General features: G+C 39.3%; 1 protein-coding gene across 2 annotated transcripts; it reads right to left on the reverse strand.

Annotated features, from left to right (window-relative positions):
* Positions 1-1,847: 1,847 nt before the first annotated feature.
* Positions 1,848-25,450, reverse strand: LOC145018016 (protein NRT1/ PTR FAMILY 5.14-like). Of its 2 annotated transcripts, none has more exons than XM_078975953.1 (4): positions 25,126-25,450; positions 24,831-25,048; positions 4,896-5,332; positions 1,848-2,814 (listed from the first exon to the last, which is right to left on the reverse strand). In XM_078975953.1, the coding sequence occupies exons 1-4, from the start codon at positions 25,274-25,276 to the stop codon at positions 1,869-1,871; spliced, it is 1,752 nt and encodes a 583-aa protein (XP_078832079.1). In that variant the 5' UTR covers positions 25,277-25,450; the 3' UTR covers positions 1,848-1,868. The 2 variants fall into 2 exon arrangements, with proteins under 2 accessions (XP_078832079.1, XP_078832080.1); XM_078975954.1 differs by having other exon boundaries at positions 25,147-25,448.

The raw sequence follows: 25,450 nt of genomic DNA on the forward strand, positions 1-25,450 counted from the left end.
TAAAAAACCATTTGAATCAACTTATTGGATTTGGACAATTAGTTTTCACTCAGCCTCTTAAAACAATCTATTTCCGAACGAATTAAACAATTCGATCGATCAAGTTATCCACAGTGTACACAACACAACTTGAATATCGACACACAACACTATCCGACACGACTTTGATGCACACTTAGCACCCGTCCGGCGTTGATCTTCTTAACTTAATACTTCTCAATTGTTGTGTTAATGGCTTTATGATATAGTTCATTATGATAAATATATATGTTTCTGGATATATGTAGGAAAATAAAAAATACATAAAAGTTATGAAAACCGGATTAAATCAGCGATCGAAGTGGTTGAATCAGTTGAACTAGGATCTAGTCAGTTGAACTAAAAACCGGTTTTATACATTACTCAAAAGTGTAAAATCACAATTGAGAGGTGTGTGTGTGTGTGTGTGTGTATATATATATATATATATAGAGAGAGAGAGAGCTAGAGAGAGAGAGAGAGAGTTAGGTTCCGTTGAGATTAAAAAGTAAAATAGAGATCTTGAGATTTAACCTCAGCCACATATTTCACATCTGCCGTTCTAACCCTCCAGCGTACCAGCATGTCAGACCTGTCCTAATCATAAATGATTATATTGCGCCATCCGTTCCTCTCTCCTCCGCCACTATCCCCACCACCATAACCGTCATTGCCACCACCACTAACACCATCTCTGGCACTAGCCGACCCCACCACTGCCACCTCCGTCACGTATACCACCGCCATCTCTATCACAACCACCTCTTCTGCCACCAACTGTCATAATCATATATGATTACTTAGTCTGTGAACAACATATATATATATATATATATATATATATATATATATATATATAAACATTTATGATTAGGCATATACATATAAAATGTATAATCATATGTGATTATACCTCTCTGTCATATAATCATTTATGATTAGGCATACCCCGCAGCTGCCGGTATGCTGAAGCGTTAGAGTGGCGAATTAGAAATATGTGACTGAGGTTGAATCTCTAGATTTTGACATTTTTTTAATCTCAAGTGAACAGTCTCATATATATATATATATATATATATATATATATATATATATATATATATATATATATATATATATATATATATATATATATATATATATATATATATATATATATATATATATATATATATATATATATAAGGCAATGGGGCATCGTAGGGTTCCCCTCTTAGGCATGTTGGACTTTTAGTTTCAATTTAGAAAGTAATCAACGAGATACATTTTTGTAAATAATGAATTTTTTTTAACTATTGATATACGTTTACGACGGTTAATTATGTGTGTCATAAATCATAAATCATGACAGCCGTTTATGACAGACATTTTAGTGCGTTGTAGTTCCTCTGTGATTAAAATCCTTTTTTCTAGTAGTAATATATATAAGTTGGAGAAAATTCTGATCCATTCTTTATTAAATTAGGAAACCTGGTGATATTGAACTAAAAACCATTTAATTAAGAGCTTTTAGCTAAAGTAAGAATAGCTTAATAAGAACTCTCCCGAAAGTAGGAATATATACCTTAATCTTGGTTATATAAAAAGTAATTTATTTGAATAGAAATGTTTAATAAGCTATATACAAGCGTTTATTATTTACTTAACATGGAATAAAATGTTTATCTATTATTTAAAGCATACTTACGCGTCTTCCTGGAATTGTTTCAGCTCCATTTCTAACGACTAGTAAGTACAAATAATATATATATATATATATATATATATATATATATATATATATATATATATATATATATATATATATATATATATATTTTACCTGAAAATACTAAAATGAATAACATGGTTCAAAATAGAGTATCAAACACAAAAGAAACTTGACGTGATAATAAAACAAGAAAACGTTTCCTCCTATAACTGTTCCCAGTAGTAGCATGATCAGCGCTTTGACTTAGTTGCAAGTTACCTTGAGCAGAGTGGCGTTCCTGTTCAGTCTCCTTGTAGAAACATTTCGCAATGCAATAGTAGACTATGAAGTTTGCCGAGCATAGATACACCAAAAGTCGATAATACTTGTCCAGACGAGTACCATTGTTGACATCGTATCCAAACCACCCTTGGGTCTTTAGTATTAAAATGAGAAAAGTGTTAACCAATATTCCAAAGCAGATCACAACTTCCATATACTCCTCACGATAACTCTTGATGGGTTCTTCTATTTGTGACTTAAAAAAGTTTAACGACCCTTCCTCAGCAAGGCATTCCATGCATCCAAGGATGCTGAATTGAGGCACTAACCAAAGAAAACTAATGGACGTGTCATCATCATCATCACCCTGCTTAGTGACTGCTTTCAACCTGGAAACCTCTAATCTCCATGCACAAACGCAAGATATGACAGAACAAAACATTCCAACACCAATTTTAAGCTTCTCATTTTTGTAGAAAGGAGTCCAACTATACATAATTAGGATAGCGAAGCCTGAAGTATCTTGAATCACATCGAACATCTGGGCGGGAATTTCCTCATTGCCTTTAAGATTGCTGAACTGTTCAATATAGAAAGTACTCCCGGCTGCTGAAACTAAGGAGACCACGATTAACGTTCCCCACATGGGAAACATCCTTAAGAGGCTTCGTACCACCTTTATATCCTCTTTGTAAGAACTATTTCCTCTGTATTTTTTCCCATTTGTATCTAAATGCGGTGGAGATCTATCCAGTGCAATCCCTTCATTTTCTTGCCTTCTAGTTTCTGGTAGTTTTTCTTGTTCTAAACTATTCATGGAACATCTACATCAAAATGTGGAATTTAGTTTCTTTTGCATGTAAGAAATTTATTGACAATGTGAACAGACCTATGAAATAACTTTGGTTTGATGTCTCAAATTGGCTTTGAAATTACTTTTTTTTAACAGAAAGCACATACACCCTTTAACCCACCTTTGTCCACAAAAGGACTTTGAACCCTCGAAACCATTAAGGGAGCACACCTTGATACTGGTAGAAAAAATTACTTAAAAATGCTCTGTGTTAGGAGGTGATTACTGTACGTATGATTGATAGTTGAATGAACAATTTGATGTTTCAATTTTCACTACTAGCTAGAATATGTTCCTGCGAAAATTTCCTAGGAATGCCAATAATACAAGGGTTATTTTTGACCAAAAACCGAACCCAAACCGAATTAGTTCGGTTTTCAAAAACTTAAACCGAACCCAAACCCAAACCAATGTGTTCAGTTTTTTGGTTTTCGGTTTCTAATCGATTCTGTTTCGGATTTATCGGTTTTACAACCACATAACCTTCAACCAAGGCCAAGTTCTATACGTAGATGAAAATATTTATATAACTGATATGGAGATGGCAACTTCTGTGTTTGAAGTGATGTGGGTAGGGCTATAAACGAATTAAACGTTTAGCGAACTGCTCATGAATTGTTCAATGAAAATTTCATTTATATTTGTTTATTTAATAAATGAACAAACATTAACATCAATTTTCGTTCGTTTAGTTAAACGAACGAACATGAACAATGGTCTCGTTCATTCAATTATGTTCGTGAACGAACGTTTATATCGTTCTTTTGCATTCGTTTATGTTTGTTCATATAAGTTCCTTTTATGTTTATATATGCTTAATTGTGTTTGATTATAGTAGTATATTATATGTTCATTTATGTTCGTATATATATTCAATTATGTTTGTTCCTTTATGTTCGTTTGTTAATGTCAGTTTAGCATGTCCACGAATATAAACGAACGAACATGAACAATATAATTTGTTAAACAAACGAACATGAATAAGAAAACTCATTCATTTATCTATTCATGTTCATTTATTTGTTCGACTAACTTAAACGAACGAACATGAGCAAGCCCTATTCATGTTCATTTACAGCCATGGATGTGGGATGAGTATAGCCGATAGCAAATGCATACCTATTAGAAAGAGGAAGAGTATAGCAATTTTTCTATCTTTCCAGCAATGTGGGATCGGGAGTTTGGCTTGAAATCAAAAATGAAAACAAGCGACAGCAAGAAAACTAGAACACGTAACATATATATATATATATATATATATATATATATATATATATATATATATATATATATATATATATATATATATATATATATATATATATATATATAGAGGAAAATGACTTACAAGCCTAACGAAGTTTCCAAACGGTTCAAATAAACCTCAATCATATTTTGTCTGTTTAAAAAAACTCAACCAACTTAACTTTTTATTTAAAAAGTCCAATAAAGTTCCAAACCATTTAAAAAATCCCAATTTTGTTTTGTTTAAGTTCATTGGGGGTTTTTTTGAACAGTCAAAACATGATTGGAGTTTTTCAAACGTTTTGAAAACTTTGTTGGTCTAACAAGTCATTTTCCCGATACGATTAAATCACATCATCTGTTTCTCTTATTTGACTTTCATGAAAGTGTAACTTAGTTGGACTTTTTAGACAAAATGTTAAGTTTGTTGGGTTTTTTTGAACATACAAAACAAGATTGAGGTTTTTTGAACAGTTTGAAAGTGTAACTTAGTTGGGCTTTTTTGTGTCGTGTCGTGTTCGTGTTACATAAAATCTTATCGTGTCGTGTCGTGTATAATACGATTTGCCACCCCTAGTGGGAAACTCATTAGTACCTCGTACAAAAGACTTTTCTCAAAAATATTTGGAAAATTCTTTAGAAAATTTCTGGGTAATGTTTTTTGTTAATTAGAAGGGTTTTTCCGAAAATATGAAATCGCTCGGAAATCCTTAGGAAAAGATTATTTTCGAGAAATTTCCTAGGAACTCCCACCTTTTTCTAGTAATGAAAATTAAAGATGTGAGGATAAACAACTTAAGATATTACCTTGACTTGGACTTGAGTAGCTTTTGTACTTTGGCACGAAACACTCTGAAGAATATTTCAACGGGTCTTTGAGTTAACTCATGTTGATGATACACTTTATGTCCTGTACAAAAAATAATCAAGGCTGCTATCATGGAAATAAGACAAATCAAGAATGTAGTTCTCCAGGTTGGTTGAACGCCCCCAAAAGCGTCTGGGGCAACCCACAATATTGAAGCAATCGCACCAAATGCATATGCTATGCGCCACCAGATTGCTCCACGTGTAAGAGAACGTTTTTTAGTTCGATCTGCTGATGTATCAATTCCATCTACCAAATCAATAAGTACGTGTTTTAAAATAGCGTCCCCTGATTTTCCAAGAGCCTGGAGAACCAACGCCACGACAATAAGCCATGTCACATCATAAGGATTGAATATCCATAAAATCAATACACCCTGTCGCAATAGACATATATGTTAAAATTATACCATAAATTTCATGGAAACACTAACAAGATTTAGAGTACACTAAAGAAACGACGTAGGTAAAAACTCAGCAATGACAAACTACATGTTGTAAAGGGAAAAACCAACTCTTTTGTGAACAGTTTTTGTAGAAACTTGTTGCAAACTTAGAATTTTAATTAGGGTTTAGATTGATTAAGACAGCTCGAATGATAACATCAAAACAAAGCTTATTTCCATTACCTATAATCAATGTTTGCCCAGGTGCGAAGGAAACAATGATTAACTCTCCATGTCAATATGTTAGCTCTAATATGGATATGTTATAAGTACTTAGCAAAGGTTTGTGGGGTTATTCATGACTCATGAGTAGAGAAAGCATTGCATTTAATGATGAGATGAGTTTTTTTTTTTTTTTTTTTTTTTTTTTTTTTTTTTTGCGGTGTAATCCAAACCGTATTATTAAAGCATTTAGTGGTGCGTTTTCGTCTAACAGTAGTATAAGCCATTAAAAACGCATTTATTGGTGCATTAGTTGAGAACCGCACCATTAAACACCATAAAATGACACCATTAAACACCCAAAAACAACACTATTTAATTTTTCATTTTCACCTAAATATTTAATTCTATTTTTTTTTCATCTCCCTGCCAAATCTTCTCTTTTGGCTCCAAAATTTTCAAATTATATACTTGTGAAATGAAGCATTGTTGTTTGTTTGTTGGTGGTCTACTCATTCAAGAAAGAATTATACTTCCCTCTTTGTGATCTCCCATCCTCTGGATGATGGCAACTTAGTAAGTTCCCCCTCTTCTTTTTAAATCTTGCCAATGTTACAACTTTTTTTTTTTTTTTTTTTGTTTGTGTGTGTGTGTGTGTGTGGCTATAATAGGTGGATGTTCCTCCATCTTGTATTTAAATCTTGATCACCAATTGTTTGACTATTTTTTAGGAATTTTTTTTGGTGCGGTTTTGCCTATTATTTTTGGTGCGGTTTTGGCTATTTTTGGTGCAATTTTGAAATCGTGCCATTAAATAGAGGTGTTTTTTGCTATGATATTTGCTGGTGTGGTTCAATACCACCACCAAATAAACAATTTAAGCGCACCTTCAAATGATTTACACTGGTGGTGATGGTTTTCAAGTTACGATGGCAGTGGATTTTTGGTTAACGAAGGTGGAAATGGATTTTTTGTGGTTGTAACAAGCGTATGTTCTAGTGGTGTGGGTGGCTGAAAAAGGGTTCTATGCAGTTTTCTGGTGGTGTGAAGATGGTGGTTGGTGGTGGTTTGGGTGGCAGCTAGGTATTCGACAATGTGGTGATGTAGAGGGTCTCGGGTGTGCTAAGGAAAGACTTCACTTGTTCGATGCAAACCTACTTTAAGAAGGTTCCTTTGATGTTACGATTGATTGTTGTGATGTAGTCTTCCATACAACTTCTCCTTTTTTTCACGTTAGTGGCAGATCCATATGTTTTGTTTGGTTACATGAGCTTATACTAAATGACATGTTTAAAGTTTACGAGATACCCAAATACTTCACTTTTTTTTTTTTCAAATAGAATTTGTCGAAACCTCTTAAAGTTGTAGTTAAGAAGAAATGATTTTCGATCCAGAGTTTTGCAAGGAAGATGATGATGTTCAATGGTGGGGTTTTTATTTAATGGTGTGGTTTTGGTTATTTTTCAGGAATCCTTTTTGGTGCAATTTTTTTTAACACCCGCAACTTCAGGCTAAGATATAATGATAATATAAATCATCGATTAGGATTTCATTAGTCGTGCAAGTTGTAGACTACATATTATAAAGCCATTTTTAGTGATTTACCGATAATCAACGAAATGCCAATCTTGATATAAGATTATTTAGGAAAAATAATCTTGAAGGAAAATGTAGGAGTTGCGATATGAATCTCGTACACATAAAACACACTCAAATTCGACTTCGTATACAGAGGTTATAGACTTCTGAAGTTTCACGAGCAGTAAGTATATCGTAAATGGTAAATTGGAGATAGTTTGCTTATTAGCCCAAGTAATCTAAACAAAAGTCGTAGTAGTTGTAAAATTGAGAGCGTACATATAAAGAACGTCCAAATCTGACTTTGTGGGAGGAAGTAATGATTTTGCTAAATTTTAGTGCAACAATTTACAACACTGATATCGACATTTAGATCGGTTGATTGTTAGCCGGAACAATCTAAATGCAAATCGAAGATCTCATCAATAGGAACCCGACAATATAAAGATAGATGAGAACGGATATCGTATGAGAAAGTTATGATTTTTACACGGATTTTAACAGTCTAAGTCTATTAAAAATAAAGTCAAAATTAGTCGACATAGTCTAAATGAAAGGTGTTGATCTCATTGTATGAGAAAATTATGAATTTTCTAAGAAAATAGAAAAATTCATGCACAACCTCGCACACAGATAGAATGTGCGGTGCGCACTGCCACACCACCCAAAATGCTACATGTGGCACCATGTAGAGAATAATACGTCACCCTTGTCCGACCAGATGTACGGTGTGCACTCTATCTATGCGCAACACACATACTTTTCAAGCCTATATAAATCCTCGGAAATCAACTCATTTATCATCCCAACTCCACCCGAATCCTTTTGAGCTCTTTCCACTCCTTAGTCTCAATACTCCCGATTTCCCAACCCCTTTAACAAAGCCCTACGGTGTTAGATAGTCGGTGAATAGAAGCTTCCGGATCAAAGTTATGCCCACATAAATTCCCGGTTTTCGCTAGTTATGAAACTAGACTAAGACTTAGTGTTTTATACGTATAGGTCTCTTTGGTAGTGTGAAGCGAACCACTGCCGAAATCGCCAGTCACCCATTTCATCATGTGAGTGCATAGTCCATTTCATGAACATATATTTAATACAAGTATTTATTGAATGTATTAAATATCTGTTAATTATATGATTATTTCCTAGAATATATCTAGAAATATATATGTTTATATACAAGATGCGAACCAGATATGATTCTATACGTGTTATAGTATAAAGATAATTGTTGGATTAGGTGTCTAAGCCCATAATTATAATTGGTATAAACTTGAATTGATGGTAGTAGAGTCCTTTTGGGTTGCCCTCAAACCTAACGATTGGACAAGATATTTTGGAGAGAGAGGTTGATTTATTATTTGATTAATAAATTGAAATAGACAATTTATTAATATATTGTGGGAATGATATAAATTATAAATAGTAATATTTAATTAATATTTAATCATAAATTAATTGGAATTAATTTTGAGATTAAAAGAAATCATTAAAAGTGCAGGGACTAAAGAGTAATTGTTCAATAGTTGAACAAGAGGCATTATGGAACCTACCTAAAGGCTTGGACGGTTTTAGGAGGCTTTAGTGTTTCTAGAATTATCCTTGGAGGATAATCAGGAAGCTAGATAATTACCAAAAACAAGATAATATTATTATATTGGTTTTAGAATTATCTAGGGTTTCCTTGCTGCACTATATAAAGACCCCTAGGGCTTCATATTTCGGCCACTCATACCCTAGAGAGCTAGGCCTAAATTCTGATCTCCTCCCTCCTCTTTCCTCCATATCTTTCTTGCTTAGGCATGACGATTGTGGTGCTTGCTTCCAAAGATCAACAAAAGGGATTCTTGGTTCTTTACTTCAACAATCAACAAGGTATCTATTCTTACTAATGAATTCAAATTTTGTTAATTTTTTTTGTAGTTTTATAGTTCATAGTATGTTGCCTTTATGTGAGAAACATAGATCCTTCTTAGGTTCCATGTGACCTAATCATTTAATTGTTAAATATTTTTCCGCTTAGAGCATTGTTTTTGTGACCTCAATAACCCATCAGTCGTATCCGAGTCTATGACTATCTTTCATGTGATTGCACATTGGTGAATTAATCCAATTTTTTTTAATTAATCGCATCTCACGACATGAGCATTGATGCTCACGAGGTGAGATCTAAGCAAATCAGATTTTTCGAGATTACCTGCCTAATCTGTTTTGTTTGGTAATTATCTACCTTGAACATCTTCAAAATCCGATTTTGTTGAATATTTGATGATAAGTTACAAGCTTTAAAGTTAGGAGATAAATCTTTGACTTGGTTAATTATTTTATTGATTAATATGATTAATTTTTTTAAGTGTGTAAATAACTGATTTAGATATTAATTGATCCTAATAGCTAATGTCAAATATCATATGGTTTATATTAAATTTAAATTATATAAAATTTTGAAATTTATTATAAACCTAGTATTTTGAAAAGGTTTTAAAATACACCTTATACTATATGTAAAATTAAAAGTTTAATTATTACTATATGTATAAGACTAAGTAAGTTGAACTGCTAGTATGCCTCATTCACGAAGCAGATCTATAAGGGGTATAAGGAAACCACCTATAAAATGTTAGTTAAATGGGTGTCCACTCTCACCCATCACTTCCTTGATTAGTGAAAGGTTATTAGCCGAACGAGTTTGATAGAACAATTAATTCTCACTAAAGTATAATGATATTAAAAAGTAACTAAATCCTTTTATTTTAAATCTCAGTCTTAGTTACTTTAGGAAAAATGTGAATTTGTATGCTAGTTCATGAAATTTCACATTATACTTTTGTAACATCCGGATTTTACCAGGTATAATGTAAGTTTAATTGTGTTATATTGTGAGAGGGACTCGGCGAGTCGGGGCTTAGACTCGCCGAGTAGGGACGCGGGGATTGATCGAGGGTGCGCACTTAGACTCGGCGAGTCCAGGTATGGACTCGGCGAGTCTGCGCTGTGTTATGAAACCCTAAATCTCCGGGTTTGTGGCCTATTTAAGGGGCCTTATGGCCGTCATTTGCGCTCACCCAACCCCCAGAGAGTGTCCCTAGAGTTCTTGAGCGTTGTGTGAAGGAAAGAGAGCCAATCTTGATCTTGTGTGTGTTGTTTAGCAAGAAGAAGGAGGCCCTAGGCAAGAGGAAGCAAAGGAGGTTGCTATTTCGTGGATTGGAGCTTAGATCATCACTCTAGAGGTATTATTTTCGGACCATTTTCTGTTTGGTGAAACTTGATGCAAGTTAGGGCTTAATATGATCATTTATGGGGTGATTTGGTGCCCTTTGGTTCCCTCTTTGAGTTGAGACCATGGATCTGGATCCATAGAGGTCCAGAGGGCCTCACTCATCAAGCTTTATGGGTGGAAATGGAGTCCTTGGCCTTGTGTTGAAGTAGTAGAGTCAAAAACATCATTTGTAATCATGTAGAGGTTATTTATGCATCAAGATTGTGACTTTACGTGCTAAATAAGCATGGGGGGACTGGATCTATGGATTAGTGGACTGGATCTGGCCTTTAGAGCAAGATTGAGTCAGTGCATGGCTCTGACTCGTCGAGTCCGAAGAACAGACTCGGCGAGTAGCTTGAATGCTGCACGACCACTCAGCGAGTGGCCTCGCCGAGTTGGGATGAGTGAACTCAGTGGGTCAAGGGGGAGTCAGGATGGACAGGTGGACCGAGTCAAACCGGACTCGCCGAGTTGTTCTTGAGACTCGGCGAGTTGAGTCGTGGTGGCCCCACAACTCGTGCCAGGTGGAGCTCGTCGAGTTGGGAGGGGATGCTCGACGTGTCAAGAGAGGATTCCAGGGAAATTGGTGAATGCGCTCAGACTCGCCGAGTCGCTATAGTGCACTCACCGAGTCCGGTCAAGTTGACCGTTGACCAGTGTTGACCTAGATTGTCCTGTTATGGTATGGTCAACCCTAGTTGGGAAAGTGTTAATTAGAGATATATTGTGCCATAGGGGGACTTCAGCTCGGCAGATCGAGTGTTTAACGATTTCAGGGTTACGGTTTACCGAGACACACGAGGTGAGTCTTCTCACTATACTTTACCTTGAGTAGGTAACCAGAGTTATGTGATAGAGTATTTGTATGTTATGTATGTTATGTGTTGTACTGCATTACTTTTATGTGTTTGATGCTGTGCATGTTTACAGAGTTAGAACCGGAAGGTTCACAGAGTTAGAACCTGAGGGTTCACAGAGTTTGGGTGCACGGACCCACAGAGTTATAGCCTCGAGTGGCTAATATGTGTTATATGCAGTATTTTGGGAAACTCACTAAGCTTTGTGCTTACAGTGTTGATGTTATTTGTTTCAGGTACTAGTGACAACCGTGGGAAGGCGCCGGCTTGATCCGTACACACACGTTTGGAGCTTGACATTTTGATCTTGGGATTTTGTACTATTTTGTTGAACAATTAAAAGGGGTTGTTTCTATGAATATGGATGGAATTATGTTTTATAAAAATCGAAAATTTTGTTTGAAAAATTAGTGTTACAAATTGGTATCAGAGCCTTGGTTTGAGGGATTCGGGTACACCTTCGGGGGTATTTGAACTCAAACTGAGGAAATGAAGAGATATTTTCAAAATAAAAACCAAAATTTTCTAAGAGTAAAGGGTTTTCCAGGAAGAAACGTGTGTACGATCAGTCAGCGCCCGAACGGTGAATTCCCAAAATATCTTTTGTTATGTAATAACTATTATTGTGATGTGTGTGCATTCTAGAGTAGGCTAGGTATTGCTGATAGGGCTAGAGTGGCCTGTTTTGTGATGCCTTAGCTTAGGGAATGGTGAGCTGCTATGAGACGTTGAGAGTAATTAGGTAGCAGCTAGGGTTTTGTGTGAGATCTGTTCAGAGAGATTTAAGTATAATAGAGTACTTGGGGACTGGGATCCGAAGAGGACGATTTGGGGTGTGTACCGAGACGGTGCAGACAGTAGTATTGGGCCCGTACTACTAAAAGCACCGGAGCGGTACACAGTTCAAATAAGAATCAGGGGATGCCAAGAATCAAGGAGGGGTGGATTGTTGAATGTAAGGGTGTTCGAGTGAATTCTAATTATCGCATGTTGTATTTCAGAGGTTGATCATGGTGAGGACACGACACATGCCGGAGGATGCCGGATCTAGTGATGAGGACATTCGACAGATCATTCATGAGGAGGTGGCTGTGGTCATCAGAGCCGAGATACCAGAGATGTTCGGGTCCATTAAGACCGCTTTGATTGAGACGTTTGACGAGCGCTATGCCGCTCTTTCTGAGGCTGCGGTTGCAGCAGCTACCGCAGCGATTGCTGCGGCAAGACCCCAGGGAGGTGATGCGATGTTGTTCAGGGAGTTCAGCAACACCAAGCCACCAGAGTTTGATGGTACGCAGGACCCGGTGGCAGCTATGAGGTGGATATCTGATATGGAGGGATGTTTCTTCACTTGCTCGTCCCCTGAGCATTTGAAGGTTCGGTTCGCGCTGAACCAGCTTCGCTTGGGAGCGAAGGACTGGTGGAAGTTTGTGACTGCGCATTTCACACCGACTAAGCTTTCGGCAGTGACCTGGGAGAGGTTCACTTCCATGTTCCGAGATGAGTATGTTCCTCAGGTGGAGAGGGAACGTCTGGCACAGGAGTTTCTGACCCTCAAGCAGGGTATCGAGTCAGTTACAGCGATTACGAGGATGTTTAAGGAGAGGGCGATGTTTTGCCCTGAACACGTGTCCACCGAGCAGGCACGTATGAGCCGTTATCTGAGCATTTTGAGGCGGGATATTCGGGAGTTTGCTGCGAACTCCTCGTACCGGACATTTGCCGAGCTTCAGGCAAATGCTCAGAAGAGGGAGATTGAGCTTGAGACTCAGGCCAGGGAGGAGGCGGAGTCTATGGGGAGGGATCGGTGGCCGGCACAGTCCCAGCCGGCAGCCAAGCGGGCCAAGCCCGCTGATCCCAGACCCGGGAGCCAGAAGGGCCGCACTTGTGGGAAGTGCGGCAAGGGTCACGATGGCGCCTGTCGGGCAGGGTCTTGCTACAAATGTGGCAAGGAGGGGTATATGGCTAAGGACTGCCCCAAGGGATTTGCAGTGTGCTTCCACTGCAACCAGACCGGACACCGGAAGGCGGAGTGTCCGCTGCTGCGCGGGGCATCTCAGGGGTCTGCTCCCGCCGCCATCAGAGCTGCTGCTGCAGAGAGTCGGCCCGTGAAGGCCGAGGCACCAATGGCTCGGGGGAGAGCCTTCCAGCTGACTGCGGAAGAGGTCCGCGCTGTACCCGACGTTGTGGCTGGTATGTTTCCTTTTCATTATTGTTTATGGTGTTGAGATATTATGCTTATATCATGCTATGCTTAGGTACCTTCCTTGTGAATTCTGTACCTGCTTTAGTGTTATTTGACTCGGGTGCGAGTCGATCTTTTGTGTCCTTGGCATTTAGTCAGCGTATCAGTGTTAGTCGTGGAGTATTGAGTCGGCCCCTGCGGGTTTCCATAGCCGCCGACAGAGTGATTTGTGCTACAGAGGTCTTCCGGGGATGTGTATTGGAGATATTCGGGGTCGAGTTTCCGATCGACCTAATTCCGATTGCGATGGGTGATGTCTGTGTTATAGTGGGCATGGATTGGTTGAGCCAATTCGGTGCGGTTATCGATTGCGAGCAACAGCTGGTGACTATACGGGATCCTAGTGGGGGAGTTATTTCAGTATACGGCGAGGGTACACGTTCTGGATCAGCCTTTTGTTCGGCTGCTAGGGTGAGGCAGTGTTTACAGCAGGGCTGTAAGGGTTATGTAGCGTATGTGATGGATACGCGAGTGATCTCCGAGAGACCGAGCTCTGTGGAGGAAGTTCCGGTGGTGCGGGAGTTCCAGATGTATTTCCCGAAGAGTTACCAGGTGTGCCTCCCGCGAGGCAAGTGGAGTTTGGCATCGATTTGGTTCCGGGGGCCGCGCCTATTGCTAAGGTGTCGTATCGCCTTGCGCCTCCAGAGATGCAGGAGTTATCCTCGCAACTTCAGGAGTTGCTGGGGAAGGGGTTTATTCGGCCGAGTAGCTCGCCGTGGGGAGCACCCATCTTGTTTGTGAAGAAGAAGGATGGCTCGCATCGCATGTGTATTGATTACCGGGAATTGAATAAGCTGACGGTCAAGAACCGTTACCCGCTGCCGAGGATCGACGATTTATTCGATCAGCTACAGGGAGCATCTTGGTTCTCCAAGATTGATTTGAGGTCGGGCTATCATCAGGTGAGAGTGCGGGACGAGGACGTCCAGAAGACAGCATTCAGGACGCGTTATGGGCATTATGAGTTTGTGGTGATGCCTTTTGGGCTCACTAATGCCCCGGCTGTGTTCATGGACCTCATGAACAGGGTATGTCGGCCGATGTTGGATCGGTCGGTGATTGTTTTCATTGATGATATTCTGGTATATTCGAGATCTAGTGAGCAGCACGAGGAGCATTTGAGGGAGGTGCTTGGGGTTTTGAGAGTGGAGAAACTTTACGCAAAGTTCTCCAAGTGCGATTTCTGGTTACGGGAGGTCCAGTTTCTGGGACATCTCGTTAACCAGAAGGGGATATTGGTCGATCCGGCCAAGGTTGACGCAGTGATGAGGTGGGAGGTGCCGAGGTCACCTTCTGAGATACGGAGTTTCCTCGGGTTGGCAGGGTATTATCGGAGATTTATTAAGGATTTCTCCAAGATTGCGGTTCCACTCACCAGATTGACCCGGAAGGGTGTGGCATTTGCATGGGGTCCCGAGCAGCAGACCTCCTTTGAGATGCTTCGCCAGAGGTTGTGTGAAGCTCCAGTATTAGCCCTTCCGGAAGGTATGGAAGGTTTTGTGGTATTCTGTGATGCATCGATCCTAGGATTGGGAGCGGTATTGATGCAAAGGGGTCATGTGATAGCTTATGCATCGAGGCAGTTGAAGCCTCACGAGACGAGGTACCCCACACATGATTTGGAGTTGGGGGCAGTGGTGTTCGCCCTCAAGATTTGGCGGCACTACTTGTATGGAGTTCGTTGTACGATATACACGGACCATAAGAGTTTGAAGTACTTGATGGATCAGCCTAACCTAAATATGCGGCAGAGGAGATGGTTAGACGTGGTCAAGGATTATGATTGTGAGATCTTGTACCACCCGGGCAAGGCTAATGTGGTAGCCGACGCGTTGAGTCACAGGGCGGAGAGTACTCCCCTGCGAGATGTATGTTTGAGATTGACCGTGATAGCTCCAGTTCTGGACGCCATTCGTGGAGCTCAGGCCGAGGTCGTGCGTCTGGAGATGCAGAAGAGAGAGCGGGTTGTTGGGATGGTTTCTGAGTTTATATCGGATAGTCGAGGCCTTATGACTTATCAGGGCAGGATCTGGGTACCGTTTGTGGGTGGTACCCGTGCCACATTGATGGAGGAGGCTCATAGATCGAAATTTTCGATCCACCCCGGGGCCACGAAGATGTATTTGGATCTAAGGAAGGAGTATTGGTGGCCCTGTATGAAGAGGGATGTAGCATGGTTTGTCGAGAGGTGTTTGACCTGTCGAAGGGTAAAGGCCGAACACCAGAGACCGCATGGCAAGTTGCAGCCATTGGAGGTTCCCGAGTGGAAGTGGGAACAGATCACTATGGACTTTATCACCAAATTGCCGAGGACTGCCAGAGGAGTTGATGCAATTTGGGTGATTGTGGATAGATTGACAAAGAGCGCTCACTTTCTTGCCATCAGTGAGAGTTCTTCAGCAGAGAAGTTGGCGGAGGTTTACGTGAGGGAGGTTGTATCTCGGCATGGGGTGCCGATCTCGATTATTTCAGACCGCGATGTGCGTTTCACTTCCCGTTTTTGGAAGAAATTTCATGAGGAGTTGGGTACTAAGTTGCATTTTAGTACCGCATACCACCCCCAGACCGACGGTCAGAGTGAGCGGACGATACAGACACTCGAGGACATGCTTCGAGCTTGTGTGTTGGATTTTGGGGGTAGTTGGGACTCGTATTTGCCTCTAGCGGAGTTTTCCTACAATAACAGCTATCATTCGAGCATTGGTATGCCGCCCTTTGAGCTGTTATATGGTAGGAGGTGTTGGACTCCCATATGTTGGGGAGAGGTTGGGAAAAGGGTAATGGGCAGTACAGAGATCGTGAATCAGACGACAGAGCAGATACAGCTGGTCAGGCAGAGGTTATTGACCGCTCAGAGCCGGCAGAAGAGTTACGCGGATAGGCGCCGGTCCGAGTTGGAATTTTCAGGTCGGCGACTTTGTTCTCCTGAAGGTCTCTCCTTGGAAAGGAGTGATCCGGTTCAGGAAGAGGGGCAAATTGGGACCCCGGTTTATTGGCCCGTTTCGTGTGATTGCCAGGGTAGGCCGGGTAGCCTATCGGCTGGAGTTACCAGCAGAGTTAGGACAGATTCACAACACTTTTCATGTATCGCAGTTGAGGAAATATATAGCCGATGAGTCGGCAGTGGTTCCACTTGAGGATATTCAGGTTGATACGAGCCTGAATTATGCGGAGAGACCAGTGGCTATTAGGGATCGGAAGATCAAAGTTTTGAGGAACAAGGAGGTACCTTTGGTATTGGTTCAGTGGCAACATCGGAAGGGATCAGAGATGACCTGGGAGCCGGAGGGTATGATGCGGGAGCAGCATCCGGAGCTGTTTTAGAGCGGGACTTCGAGGGCGAAGTCCAGTTCTAGTGGGGGAGAGTTGTAACATCCGGATTTTACCAGGTATAATGTAAGTTTAATTGTGTTATATTGTGAGAGGGACTCGGAGAGTCGGGGCTTAGACTCGCCGAGTAGGGACGCGGGATTGATCGAGGGTGCGCACTTAGACTCGGCGAGTCCAGGTATGGACTCGGCGAGTCTGCGCTGTGTTATGAAACCCTAAATCTCCGGGTTTGTGGCCTATTTAAGGGGCCTTATGGCCGTCATTTGCGCTCACCCAACCCCCAGAGAGTGTCCCTAGAGTTCTTGAGCGTTGTGTGAAGGAAAGAGAGCCAATCTTGATCTTGTGTGTGTTGTTTAGCAAGAAGAAGGAGGCCCTAGGCAAGAGGAAGCAAAGGAGGTTGCTATTTCGTGGATTGGAGCTTAGATCATCACTCTAGAGGTATTATTTTCGGACCATTTTCTGTTTGGTGAAACTTGATGCAAGTTAAGGCTTAATATGATCATTTATGGGGTGATTTGGTGCCCTTTGGTTCCCTCTTTGAGTTGAGACCATGGATCTGGATCCATAGAGGTCCAGAGGGCCTCACTCATCAAGCTTTATGGGTGGAAATGGAGTCCTTGGCCTTGTGTTGAAGTAGTAGAGTCAAAAACATCATTTGTGATCATGTAGAGGTTATTTATGCATCAAGATTGTGACTTTACGTGCTAAATAAGCATGGGGGAACTGGATCTATGGATTAGTGGACTGGATCTGGCCTTTAGAGCAAGATTGAGTCAGTGCATGGCTCTGACTCGTCGAGTCCAAAGAACAGACTCGACGAGTAGCTTGAATGCTGCACGACCACTCATCGAGTGGCCTCGCCGAGTTGGGATGAGTGAACTCAGTGGGTCAAGGGGGAGTCAGGATGGACAGGTGGACCGAGTCAAACCGGACTCGCCGAGTTGTTCTTGAGACTCGGCGAGTTGAGTCGTGGTGGCCCCACAACTCGTGCCAGGTGGAGCTCGTCGAGTTGGGAAGGGATGCTCGACGTGTCAAGAGAGGATTCCAGGGAAATTGGTGAATGCGCTCAGACTCGCCGAGTCGCTATAGTGCACTCGCCGAGTCCGGTCAAGTTGACCGTTGACCAGCGTTGACCTAGATTGTCCTGTATGGTCAACCCTAGTTGGGAAAGTGTTAATTAGAGATATATTGTGCCATAGGGGGACTTCAGCTCGGCAGATCGAGTGTTTAACGATTTCAGGGTTACGGTTTACCGAGACACACGAGGTGAGTCTTCTCACTATACTTTACCTTGAGTAGGTAACCAGAGTTATGTGATAGAGTATTTGTATGTTATGTATGTTATGTGTTGTACTGCATTACTTTTATGTGTTTGATGTTGTGCATGTTTACAGAGTTAGAACCGGAAGGTTCACAGAGTTAGAACCTGAGGGTTCACAGAGTTTGGGTGCACGGACCCACAAAGTTATAGCCTCGAGTGGCTAATATGTGTTATATGCAGTATTTTGGGAAACTCACTAAGCCTTGTGCTTACAGTGTTGATGTTATTTGTTTCAGGTACTAGTGACGACCGTGGGAAGGCGCCGACTTGATCCGTACACACACGTTTGGAGCTTGACATTTTGATCTTGGGATTTTGTACTATTTTGTTGAACAATTAAAAGGGGTTGTTTCTATGAATATGGATGGAATTATGTTTTATAAAAATCGAAAATTTTGTTTGAAAAATTAGTGTTACAACTTTATAGTAATTAGTGGAGCGCATGTGGTTAACTGACACACTAATAGTGACTATAAAGAGTGATAATGGGAATCTTGAAAATTATCATTAATTAATAGTGTGTGTGTGGTTAACCGCCACATTAAAATGAGATGATAAATGACGCTGAGAGTGCCAAGCTAATTTGCATGGTTATTCACATCTTGTTTGTGATCATCGGTATCCCAGTCACAATGGAAGATCATAATCTGAGATTAAACATGCCATTGAATAGTTTCAATGAATCTCAAAAGATCTAGGAGTTTCACTTAATTTAATTTCCTTAAGATTTCGTTTTTCAATGTTATTTACCTACCTTTATAAAATTTACAATTAGATTACGACATCTCTTTTCTAAGTTGTGAAATTTTTAATTGGATCCTAACCTTAATATTTCATTTTGGGTTGTTATATTAAGAAATATTCCTGTTTGATTAAAACTAGCTTACTTTTATGGATGTCTACTCTAAATGATGCTTGTGGTTCCTCATCCTCTTCCAATCAAAACTTCTCATTGCTAAACATCTATTCAAGGGTGACATTGGATGGTACCAACTATAATGACCGGATGCGCAACATCAAGATGACCCTTCTTTTCGAGGACAATGAGTACATCCTTGAGAAAGAGTTCATTAGGATTGACGAAGAGAAGGCCAATCTTGAAGAACCGACCGCCTACAAGAATCACTAATATGATGCAACAAAAGTTGCTTGCATCATAGTGGCCACCATGACTCCCTATTTTGCAGAGATACTATGAGGATTACTGGTCGTATGGGATAAACAACGACCTTATGGAAAAGTACCATAAAAAAGATCGTCAAGAAAAGTATGAAGTGGTATAGTCGCTCATAGAAAACAGATGAAAGAGTGAGAATCTGTTAGCAACCACGTGTACAGAATGCAATGATACATGAATCTCCGTGTAAAGCTTAATGTGAATTTTGATGAGGAGTTGGCTATTGACATAGTCTTGAACTCCTTACCAAGTTTTTATGATCAATTCATCTTGACCTATGATATGAACAACAATAATACCACTTTGTCTCAATTGCACAACCTCCTACGAACAACTGAAACAGAGATGAAGGAAAAAAGTGTTGCCTCCACTCCTGCTAGTGCTCCCATTCTGGCCATTGGTCAAGGGAAAGGGAAAAAGAGGAAAGGTCCACCAAAGCAAAATTGGAAGGGAAAGTCTTAAGCTGGGTGGTCAAGCAATGGACCCAAAGGTAAATCCAGTTCTGATGCTCCCCTGTCTCTGATCCCAAAGAGGCCACTTGATTTTACTGCAATGAAAAAGGGCATTGGAAATGAAGTTGCCTAAAGTATTTGCAAGACATTAAAGATGGCAAGGTGAAGCTGACTTCTGCAGGTATATACACTATATTATGTAATAAATCATCATATTCTCGTTCTTGGGTCCTTGATACAGGATGTGGATTTCACATTTGTTCTGATTTGCAGCGGCTAATAAAAAGTGAGGACGTGGGGCATTGTAGAATAAACTTGATCATGGGGAATAGGCGATCTTCACATGTCACCAAGATTGGAGTTTATAGTCTAGTGATTAGTGATGGAGTTAGTTTAGATTTATTAAATTGTTGCTATCGTCAGAAATGAAACGAAACATTGTTTCTTCTCATGCATTGTTTAAACAACATTTTAGATATTCTTTGAATGATGAGAATGGTTCTATTTCTCCTTATAAAAATGGTATTTTTTGAAGCTTTACTTTGTGATGGTGTGTATGAAACTTTGATGTGTGTAGACAATTTAGGCAATAATATATTTCAAATTGATTCGTCTAATGGTATAGACAAAGCGTTCTTGTGGCATTGTCGTCTTCGACGCATTAAAAAGAAATGCATCGCCTAACTCTAAAAGGATGGAGTGTTGGAATCATTTGACCTAAGGTTTGATGATGCATGCGAATCTTGTCTTTTCGGTAAGATGACAAAATCACCTTTCAATGGATCTTGTGAAAGAGGTGAAGGTTTGTTGGACCTCATACACACAGATGTGTGTGGGCCATTTAGATCCACCATAAGGGATGCTAATCGATTCTATATGACTTTTATTGATTATTATAGCAGATATAGTAATATCTACTTAATCAAGCATAAGTCAGAAACATTTGAAAGGTTCAAAGAGTTTAAACAAGAAGTCGAGAATCAATTGGGCACGAAGATAAAGATGCTTAGATCCAATAGAGGTGGTGAGTATCTTAGTATCGAGTTCCACGACTACCTTAAGGAATGTGGAATAGCTTCACAAATTGACACCTCCTAGGACACCACAATTTAATGGTGTGGCTGAGAGGCACAATCGAACCTTGTTAGACATGGTTCGTTCCATGATGAGTCGATCTTCTCTTCAAATTTTGTTATAGGGGTATGCCTTAGAGACTGCCACCCACATTATTAATCTTGTCCCAACTAAGAAGGTTTCCAAAACACCTCACGAGATGTGGACAGGGAAGGGTCCCTCGTTAGCAGATATCAATGTTTGGGGTTTTAAAGCTTTCGTTAGATGAGAGACTCTTGAAAAGGTTGAACCTCGAAGTGAGATATGTATTTTCATCAGTTACCCACAAAATTCCTTTGGATATTTGTTCTAAGACCTAGTGAGAACGCGCCCTTTCTAGCAAGAATGGGAGTTTTTTGCGAGATAGAGCTCATATGCAAAGAGGACAGTGGGAGTACCATTAATCTTGAAGAGATTCAGGAATAAAACGATGAAGGAACCTCTGAAGACGTTAGGGTTCAACCAAAGGATGAAATTCCAGTTGAACTAGATGATGAGTCATTACCTCTTAGGCTTTTAGCATGCCACCTACGCTTTATGGTTTCCATATTACTACAAATGGTGATACGTTTATCAGTGACAGTACACTGGTAAATTTTGATGAACCGGCTAACTACAAGGAAGCAATGGTAGATCCTGAGGCAACCAAATGCACGATGCAATGGACAACAAGATCAAGTCCATGTATGACAACCAAGTTTGGAATATCGTTGATAATGTACCAGGTCGTAAGACAGTTGGGTGTAAATGGATCTTCTAGAAGAAGACCGACATGGATGGAAAGGTAGACACTTTCAAGGCTCGACTAGTTGCAAAGGACTTTACATAAATCCTACGGTTGATTACGATGATACCTTCTCACCAGTGGCTAGGATAAAATATATTAGGATAATGCTCGACATATCTGCATTTCATGGTTATGAAATTTGGCAGATGGATGTCAAAATCACTTTCCTTAATGGGAAGTTGGTTGGGGATGTTTACATGAGTCAGCCAGAGGGTTTTGTTGATGCAAATTTTCCCAATAGAGTGTGCAAGCTTGAGAAATCCATCTATGGATTGAAACAAACGTCTCACAGATGGAATCTTTGCTTCGACGAGAAAGTCATGGAATTTGGTTTCTCTAGAAGTGAAGATGAGTCCTGTGTATATGTCAAAGCTAGTGGGAGTATAGTAACCTTCCTGGTGTTGTATGTTGATGACATACTTCTTATATGAAACAACATTCCAACTTTGCAAGAGGTTAAGTCTTGGCTTGGAAAGTGTTTCACTATGAAGGATCTAGAAGAGGCTGCTTATATTCTGGGGATAAGAATTCTGAGAGACGGGAGTAAAAGACTAATTGGACTTAGTCAGAGTACATACTTGGAAAAGGTACTAAAACATTTTAGTATCGAGAATTCCAAGAAAGGAGAACTGCATATATAGAGTGATAGTAAATTGAATAAGACTCAGAGCCCGAGTACCGATGTAGAGATAGCATAAATGAGTAGAGTTCCATATGCTTGCGCCATTGGATCTATCATGTATGTTATGACACATACTCGCACTGATGTGGCCTTTGCTTTGAGCATGGTCAATTGTTATCAGGGAAATTCAGGTAGAGCTCATTGGATAGCAGTTAAGAAGATTCTTAAGTATCTGCAAAGAACTAAGGACTGGGTCCTAGTACCTGGTAGCAGTGATACAGTGAGAGCAACCGGGTATAGTGACGCCAACTTTCAAACAGACAGAGACAACTTCCGTTCTCAATCTAGATGAGTGCTTACCTTAAATGGAGGAGCGGTAACCTAGAAAAGTTTCAAACAAGAAACAATGGCTGATTCTACTATGAATCAGAGTACATAGCGATAAGCGAAGCATCAAAGGAGGCAATTTGGTTGAAGAACTTCATCGGAGACCTTGAAGTTATGCTAGCCATCAAGGAGCCAATGAAAATTTTCGTCGATAATGAAGGAGCAGTTGCCTTGACAAAGGAACCAAGAGATCATGGCAGATCAAGACATATCGACAGAAAATACCATTTTATTAGATATAGGGTAGAAGAAGGTCACCTCGTAATGAAGAGGGTATTATCTGAAGAGAATCCTTCAGATCCCCTTACTAAGGGTTTAAGTAGGGTCAAACACATTCAACAAGTTACGAGCATTGGTCTGAAAGATGATATTAGTTTTAGTAGTTAGATAATTAGTTTGAAACTTGTAACAAAGTAAATATAATTTACTTTTGGTGATTAAATAATAGAGAATTATTTATGAGTTTGTTTACTAACTTTTGTCAATTGTTTAGTATTATTGTGTTTATTTTTTCATGTTTTACTTCATAAATAATTCGATGATTCAAATTCCACAGTCGATCATACTTTTGGAAGTAAGTAGTGGATTAACATTGTCATTAATTAGATTGTAGATTGTCTAAAGAGTTTTAGACATAACAATGATATTTCTGCAATGTTCATGAGTACTTTGAAATGGAGATTTAAGTATTGGATTAACCCACGCTCATAGAATTACTACATGCAATTTATCACGAGTAATTTTGAAATGATAATATCTTATAATCTTAAAACAAAGATATATGAATTGTGGTTTACAAGTTAGTTGTGCATTGATGATATGTATGTAAACGCTTCAGTAACTTGATGTTATAAAATATATTGTTGTGCATGATCTGATGAGTAAATACTGCAAGCATATAAGTCAAAGTTTATTCGTTCCTTTTGCCTTAACAGGCAAAGCAATATCTTTGGGCCCCTCGCTGATTTGGTGTTGACTTATAGTGTCGGGCTCGGCTAGGACTAAATTGGTGTTCGATTAGAAGTTCTATGTCATTACAAATCAGAAATCGGGAAACAAAGTATTGAACAATGAGATTGATTATGTTCCATGTATCATATCTGAATGATATCTTGTAGAACGGAGGATTATATGATTACTTATCTTAGGACACATAGCTGACTGGGTCAGAGTTTGACAACGACTTTTACAAGCTACAATTTGCTGATCAGTTTAGAAGTTATACTGGTAATTATAGTTACACACTTATCTAAGTGGAAGACTTTTGAATTAGGTGTCTAAGCCCATAACTATAATTGGTATAGCTTGAATTGATGATAGCACATTCCTTTTGGGTTACCATCAAACCTAGCAATTGGACAAAATATTTTTGAGAGAGATTGATTTATTATTTGATTAATTAATTGAAATACATAATTTATTAATATATTATGATTGATTGTTCCATTAAAACATATTATTACCATATTATACCAAAACATCATTTGGTGTGGTGTTTATTGTATTATAACACCGTTATTATGTGCCAATTTAACCATAACAACTTGTAACGTGACCCACGTGACCCATACCCAACACTCTAAACCAACCAATTCTTACCATTAGTAGTTATCAAAATCTATTAAGTTCTCACAAATTACGTTTTATTTTAAAAAACAAGTTTTTTCTCAAAAAGTGATGCTTTATAATATTTTTAAAATATACAATTGTTTTTCCAAAAACTTTGGAAATAAAAGTGATTTTTTCTAAAAAAAAAAGAGCGGTTTTTCAGATCAATGGTTGGGAATATAATAAAATTTTCAAAATTTCCCTAATAAAAAATTGTCAAGCTATCTTTAAACTTGACGGTATGATCTAGATAACTGAATTGCATACGAAAGGACCTGTTGTAGCCCTACTTGTCTCTAGCATGATGAAGATTCAAATTAAGTTACTTGAGAATTGAGACAAAGAAGTAGTGTACAAGTATGATAGGAGTGTGTAGGTGATCTGTCTCAACCAATTCCTATGGAGCTGTTTCGGGTTATCAGACTGAGTAAAGATTTTAAAATCAAAGGTAGGAATCTGCTGTAGGTAATTGGTCTCTTTTCTAGTAGTGTCCAATTATTTAACAAACGAATTAGCTGCACTTACGCTGATATATGCAGTGTTTGAAAATAAAAGTGTTCGGAATCTTCCAACAAACGAATCAGCTGAGTGAGCCATGAATATCACGAAAAGTGATGATAAGGAGTCTTGGATATTTGATAAAACCGCAGATCTCACAAAACCACCATCCATATTGTACGTAACATACCACATAATTACGTTTGTAACCGCATGATACGTTAAGGAACGACTAAAAACCAAACCTGCATGTATATCATATAAATTTAGTAGATCTTGAATGCATAAACAAATACAAAAGGCATGATTATATAACACTAACTGGATTTAGAATCGAGGTTACCAATCACAAACAGGAGACGATGATCATATATAAAGTAGTAGTCTTTCAAGCAGAACGCCAGGATAAATATTGAAAAGACCAAGAAGCCCAGCAGAGTATAGGAAACAATGAATGGCACCCCGATGTCCATTAATTATTATCATCAACTAGCTTGCTTCTTGCCTACTTAAGTCGCCTTTCTTTAGTACTTAGATTTGTAATGACATGCAACATGTAATTCTGAAGACAATGGTTTTTAGATATCATATCACAGTTTATGACCCCAGTCATAATTGACTTTAATTCCCAAGTCTTTACATCTTGT

Source organism: Lactuca saligna, chromosome 9, assembly GCF_052625555.1.
Source record: "Lactuca saligna cultivar CGN05327 chromosome 9, ASM5262555v1, whole genome shotgun sequence".
Taxonomy (NCBI): domain Eukaryota; kingdom Viridiplantae; phylum Streptophyta; class Magnoliopsida; order Asterales; family Asteraceae; genus Lactuca; species Lactuca saligna.